Source organism: Ciona intestinalis, unplaced genomic scaffold (assembly GCF_000224145.3).
Source record: "Ciona intestinalis unplaced genomic scaffold, KH HT001125.1, whole genome shotgun sequence".
Taxonomy (NCBI): Eukaryota; Metazoa; Chordata; class Ascidiacea; order Phlebobranchia; family Cionidae; genus Ciona; species Ciona intestinalis.
Genome location: NW_004191446.1, coordinates 33298 through 40333, shown reverse-complemented (window position 1 = coordinate 40333; position 7036 = coordinate 33298). Strand labels below are relative to the sequence as shown.

Below are 7036 nucleotides of genomic sequence, written 5' to 3'. Positions count from 1 at the left end.
TACGCAATATCGCATGTGAATGCTGTATGTCGTAATAGTTGCCAGGTCAAACAATTGCTATTATGATGGATGAACTCACGTGTGAATCCATACTATTTCGTAATAAACAGTCTACCTGCTAGCTAAGAAAAACAAATCTCAAATTTTGTGACAAAAATGGCTGGTGGTAGGCAACGTATAGAGTTTTAAATGTAGTTGTAGATCGTTGTGTTTTCATGCGGCGTAATTGTGAAAATAAATGCCATTCACAGTACGCCTTCCCGTGTTTTATGTTGTAATTAGGAGGTTTTTCAAACCCAAAATACAACCGTAAAACATTTGGCCCCCACCAAAATTTTAGGCTGGCTACGCCCTTGTATTTATATATTGATGTTCGAACATTACTTGTTGTCGTTCAAACAATACCGATTGTTATGCCATAATATAATGTATGTATGTTAAAAACTATAGCAGTAGGGCAAGAAGAAGAATGTTTAGACTTAATTTTTAAAGCGTACAGTGTTATTTCGTGTTATTTACGTATATTTTTATTTATGAATAAACTTATTAATCAAAATTAACAATTATTTTAAACTGTCCCATCTTATCCTGTGTGTTTTCGTTTTGTAAAACTTCACCTGTTGTGCGGATCGCTAAATAACTCCTCGTGTGTTTTATTATATTTGTTGTCAAATAATAAAGGAATGATAGTACTAATTCGTGGTATTTCCCTAAAACCGTCATCTATTTTGACTTTGGAAATACTTAGCAATGTGTGCTTAAGTGTCCCATCTTCCCCCATTGTATTAGCACATTTTCTTGTTGTTTTCATCCCAAATTCATATTGACCCCTACTTATTTTCTTCATGTTTATTTCTCAGTTTTTAAAACTAGTTTATGAGACTAAATTAAATTGTAGGAATTTTTGAAGTTTCTTTTATGAATCCATGAAACTGGTTTAATTGTTTACAATCTTAACGGCGATTGCTCCAACCTAGTGGTCACTAATGGGTTGACCAAATTATTAGCAATACATCAAAAAATCTTTTCAAAAAATAATCACCAACAAAGTATAACCATAGTTGATGAGAATATTCTCATTCTCAACTATCAACTATGGTATAACATACATAGTGACTCATAAGCTGGCACGAGTTAAACCCGTGTGATAACGACTGTCGTCGCGAGAATAAGCTAAGTTACATTCATTTATTCTTTGCTATGATTTAGCGAGCATTTAAAATTAGCACCTTACTTTGTCGCATTCTCCCCTGTTAAACTGTTTTCATTTAACATATTTCTTTTTAATATTTAACAATGGTAATCGGCTTTGACGAAAGTCGTGATAATACTGTCGAATAATTCTGTAACATTAATTTTTTGGTTATTATTGAATGGAGGTCCGTAAAAAGAAAATTAAACTCTCGTCTGACAAAGTGTCCTATCTTTCCCATCCTACTATATACATTTCTAACAAACTGTTTGTTTGAACGTTTATAATTAAATTTATTAAATATTTAAACTTCCTAATCAAGCGTGGAAGTGTAAACATTAACCCACCAAATAACTTCACTGGCCTAATAAACTGGAATAGTTGGCGTAGTTTTTAAAATAAACAGCTAAAACTTTCTAACACCACTGTGAACCTTCCTTTTACAATGGAGACCAAGCGAAATGGGGACCGAGTTAGTGGTCACGTTAACAGAAAAAAGAATATATTCCGGTTTTAGGCAGTTGCGCGTTCTACTCTTTTTTTCTATGATTTTATATGCTTGTGGACATTATGACATCACTAAGAAGCTCCACATGGTGGATTTGGTGCTGGGTTCTACTATCTACCAAATAATGTTAAGTATGTAATTATTGGCTGGAGTAACAAGTTACATAGTGTTACAACTGTAGTATATATATTTATTTAAACAATAATACCTTAATCACCACTGTCCAGCGCATTTAGGTTAATAAAAAAATCACTGCCACTTATCCCATCACATAACTTTAACCCAAGTATGAATGGATGCAACCCTACTGACATGCAAGCATGCTTAAGAACAGGATAAAAAACAATCCAAAATCTAAAACAATAAAGATCTTACACAGAATGAAAATGTAAGCGTAACGAAATTGTCATAGTAGAAACAATTAAACTATGGACTTTGTGAAACCCTGACGATTGAGGTAACTTTTTTGTAATACATTTTTCTTACATAGTAAAAATCTTTTACCTCGAGCCTTGAGCCATATAAAAAGTACAAAGTAAAACCTATAAAAGATATTAAGAGTTCGTTATTACTAAAATTTAAACGGTAACAATAATTTAATCACCTGAAGCAAGGATAAACCGATCAATTGACAAACAAGGCACCAACCATAACACACAGGTCCAACCAATGAAACATGGATGTCGCATGTTGTGATAAAAATTTTGAGCATACACAGTTTTGCTTGTCATAGGGCAACCAAATTCGTGGTGAAAATACTGAATCTAAACATCATGTATTCATTAATTACCTTTGTTCTTCATTACTGAATACCGAACTTACAAAGTTAAACATCATGTAAAAATTGTCATTATGGTACAATATTTCTAATAACTGCTTATCCCTTAATTTCTAATAAATTATTCAATAACTGCCCTATACGGAACTGCTTAACATGAATATTTTTGGCTACATGGGGGAACCTAAATACAGTACTCTATACTGGTAAAACAGACGATGATTGGTACAGACCAGACAGCCCATACTCCAGAGAGTATATTTATCAGCTGGCCCAAGAACCTTTTTTTTGTAATACAAAACAACCATACCAACCAAGTTGAAAAAGAATTGAGTACAAAATTCATATCTAATAGGAAAGCAGTAAAACATTTTACATCACATAAATATTAACTTATAACCTGCTTTAATCCGAAAAACTCTGATATGTCAAGAACATACATGATGCTTAAAATGAAGAACCAACTTATTGCATGAACAGTCTGACAAATAGTACTGATATATTGAAAGCTCATCAGATTCCACAATAATGGAAGAGTAGGCAGCAATGTCACCCACTGGTTCATTAAAATCTGTTTTAAAAATGGAATGTTAAAGTCATTATCCTTTTTTTAATTTAATGTGTTTAGTAGCGCAAATACATCTCTTTTTAAGGGCCTATAAGCTGTGCACAAAAAAACCATAGCAAAAATGTACAAAAAGATTTTTCATTTTCTGCACATGTATACAATTTATTTAGAAAGTTAGCTATAATGCAGCATATATATAATAACTGCTAAAATTTACATCACACATGCTGAGCCACATCACCAAAAAGTTAAAATATAAAAATTTCTTACAACCCTTTTTTTGATTTGTTTAATTTTTGACAACAATGCTGCAATTGGCAGCCTCTTCGCGAATATATAGCATACACCGCAATAACAACTTTCATTTACATGGTACGCATTGTTACCAAGAATAGAGTGTTTTGAAGTTGCCCTCAGACATCCTAATCTTTGTTACGCCTTGGTAGTAAATAATGCATCTATGATTTGTAACGCAGAGGCTGCCTTTGCAACTTTGAAACTTAGTAACCATTGTGTTTACTATAAAACCTTGACTATAACATTTTTTCCGCGAAGGCAGAGTAGTTAATATGCATGTCAGCACGTGCCATTTGATTCTAACAAATATCACACAACAATGAATAAATCCTTAATTACAACCTGGTAGAGAAAACATTTGCTGCTGTTAAACCGTTAATGTAAGATGGTTATAATGTGGGTGTTCCAGGTCAAAAGAGCTGAGCTATAACAAGCTTTCATATATGTATTTTTGCAGCTTTCATATATGCATTTTTTAAATGATTTTTTTACTGTGAACCATTGTTATTCCCAATTCCAAAGTTTGCCTTGCCCTAATTTTAGGAAGCAATGGAAACAGCTTGGATGCCGAACAGATAAGAAAATGAACAAATTTGATGCTTAAAATTTGAATTTTTTCCTTTATTTTAGAAAAAACACCGTGTCTCTAAAATGTTTAACAAATCATATACAGCAAAAGGTGGATACCTACTTTTCTGCTTTTAATGGTTGTAGATATATACAATAGGGTGGGGAAAGATGGGACACCTATTAGCTCTATTTTGTCATTTCATTTGGCAGTAAACAAAGAGCATTCAAAGAATTATAAAACTATATCCTCACGACTACCATAGAATGGTAATTACTAATTAGTGACCACTGAGTTGGAACAATCGACGGTAAGTGTCTTGCCCAAGGACACACATCTCCAGAATGATAGCAGTGACGACCCGTAAACCAATAAACCCATTACCTCTAGAGCAGCCACTTTGTAACGGAGTTGTAAAAAGCTAAAACTGCCCGCACTGTTGACGCTTATTTTAGGGCAACAGTTCCATGTATTTTAGAGCTACCCAAAAAACAATTGAACACCATTATGTTTTCACTGCGAGTTTTATAAAAAGTTAATAATGCAAAATAGTGTGTGTCTCTATCTACTTAACCCTGATAATTCAGGTAAAAAAACAACGGTTCAAACAATAACACTTGAAATATAAATCAACAATCTTTAAACTTACATTTAAAGTTAAACAGGTGGTAAAGTTGAATAGGGAACGATGTATAGGTGACAAACCCATACTTGACATTTTGAGTTTTAAATGCTTTGATGCACATATAGCATGATTACTTACAAACAACACCACCAAGAGTGCATTGCATACGATTCCATTCCATAAACTTATATCTGAAAACAAATATTTATATTATATATAAAACAGAATAAGCGTCTGAAAAACATGATTGTCAAAAACAACAAATCTAAATGCTGGAGTAAAAATAAAGTTGTGAAAATGCATGGGATTTTCCTTAAAAAAGTGTTTCTAAAATTTAACCGTTACTAGTAAAATTCAATTGAAAACTTAAACAAAACAAAATGTATTTTTTTCGGATTTGTTAAAATAAATGCTTCCTCTTGTAGAAAAAAAATAAGTATGTATATATAAATATATTATATATAAAATTTTGGGTTTATGAATAGAGCACAACTAATTATTGATTTATTGATATATCTGGCATATATATATATATATTTTTTAGTGATTTACCAATTATCGACAAGAGCATCTAGGGCTGCAAAAATATAGCCAGCGAAGTGCGTACACCAGAGTTAATGTGCAGCACTAACTTACTCATAAACATAAACTCATATACCTAATTGAGCCTATTACCATTGTATCGTGGTGTAAGATAATCAGCTAGGTCAAAACTTCGGCAGACATATATATATTTTGTTTTCATTACATAGGTAAACAGAAAAACGGTGCGTATAAAAGCTGCAATCGTTTGTAGTTTCTTAAGTCATAAATCTCTGACTTAAAATCAACTACAATAAGACTGTTTTAATATTTGTGACTAATTACCCTTGTGTTGCAATGTTTATCTGCATTTTGATGTCCCCGCGCTACAACCAAAAAAGTTGAAAACTAGTGTGCTGAATAATGTTTGGCCAGTGCGGCGCCGTGGCTAAGTGGTTTAGGCGCCTGCATCGGAACCAAAGTGTTCCCGGTTAGATGCTCGACGGCAGTAGTAACTTCCCAGTTGTTGGGGTAATGGGCCAAATCAGGCCTCAATTCCAGGTCCTTGACAAGGACCTCACCCACAAAGAATAGAATAAATAGAACATAATGTCTGGGGCTTGTTGTCTAAGCCTTCATGCGCTTCCAAACATACACACTACACATGAAAAGACAATCCTTTATGTAATCGTGGAAAAGCAAACATTTAACCCTTTTTGAGCTATTACAGACTAAAAAATGAACATTTCAACCGCCAATTAAAACTATGTAAACAGCTAATACGAATTGTTATGGCAACCTGGCAAACATTATCATATAATATTAATTATATCCTTACCTTTATAAACTTTTTTGTAGTTTAATAAACCGCTCACTTCGCTTGAAAGGAATAGAATTAACGTAAACATAGTTTTAAACGTATATGCGACGCTAGTTACCGAAACCAGAGCATATAAAACTGTTTTAGCACCCATCCCTGAAGCAGCAATTACCTGGGTGTATGTGAACACAGTACACTAACAAGTCATAAAATGAAGAAAAACTACATGAAACGCCATGGATTCTATTGACTCCAATAGTAAACGGGACCGCCTTACGAAAGCGTATAAGCGGGTAAAACTAATTTTTCGACGGCGGATGCTACGAATGCCGACTACTGAGCTATACATGTATACCATACCATAGATATCATATGATATCTATGGATATATACCTTATATAAGTTTTATATATGATATCTATGATACCGACACTAATTTACTCACAGAAATAAACAAGAGATCACAGATATAATGCATGAGAACGGTATAAACTAATTAGCATAGTATTAATTAACTCTATTACTACAATGGTCGACTGAGATCGATCAAAAACAAATCAAAAGTAACCAAGAAAGTGGGTTTCAGTCGCCATTGGTGACTGTGAAGCAGTAGGTAGAATGCATTTATTCGTGTATTATAACTCATTAAACTTAAGACGTATAAGGATTGAAAGTTTGGTGAAGAATATGTGTAAATACGCTTTGTACAACTCCTGTACCATGTGTTGACATGTAAACTTACATTATAGTTAACGTTGTCGTCGCTTAAATACGTTTGTTTTTGTGAATTTGGATAAACCGTAACCACGCAGTAATATATGTAATGTTAGAAGTTAATATTATTCATATTGTGGCGGCTGCATAATGATTTATTGCGAGCGGTAAACTAAAAGAGCGAAGAAACAAGAGACGCGGTGTTTATACCGAAGATAACTATAAGAAAAAGGGCCCTCGTCTACGCTTCGGTGCACACACGCTAAATGTGCGGTTTTAACTTGAAAATTTAGTCTAAAGTTATAACATTATGATTTGATTTCAATCAAGAGATTAAAGAATAAATGCTAGAATTGAGAATTGATATAGGTGCGGAAAAAATCGCCCTAAAAACAACAACAACGCCAAGAACAACTGTTCGACGAAAAGGATCTATATGACCAC

The 7036-nt window shown here is 33.3% G+C and overlaps 1 protein-coding gene across 1 annotated transcript; it reads right to left on the bottom strand.

Moving 5' to 3' along the window:
• Window positions 1-1866: 1866 nt before the first annotated feature.
• LOC100180358 (nurim-like) lies at window positions 1867-6217 on the bottom strand. Its single transcript, XM_002122756.5, has 5 exons — window positions 5897-6217; window positions 4561-4727; window positions 2879-3049; window positions 2305-2464; window positions 1867-2242 (listed from the first exon to the last, which is right to left on the bottom strand). Exons 1-5 carry the CDS (start codon window positions 6030-6032, stop codon window positions 2127-2129), a joined length of 750 nt encoding a protein of 249 aa, XP_002122792.1. The 5' UTR covers window positions 6033-6217; the 3' UTR covers window positions 1867-2126.
• Between the last annotated feature and the right edge of the window lie 819 nt (window positions 6218-7036).

Excerpts from the sequence above, each read along its gene's own strand:
- LOC100180358 (XM_002122756.5), bottom strand. The coding sequence starts at position 6,032 with ATGGGTGCTAAAACAGTTTTATATGCTCTGGTTTCGGTAACTAGCGTC. Across the intron at positions 2,465-2,878 it reads AGTTTTTCGGATTAAAGCAG|ATTCAGTATTTTCACCACGA; the intron begins GTTATAAGTTAA and ends CATGATGTTTAG. Across the intron at positions 2,243-2,304 it reads TCGGTTTATCCTTGCTTCAG|GTTTTACTTTGTACTTTTTA; the intron begins GTGATTAAATTA and ends TATCTTTTATAG.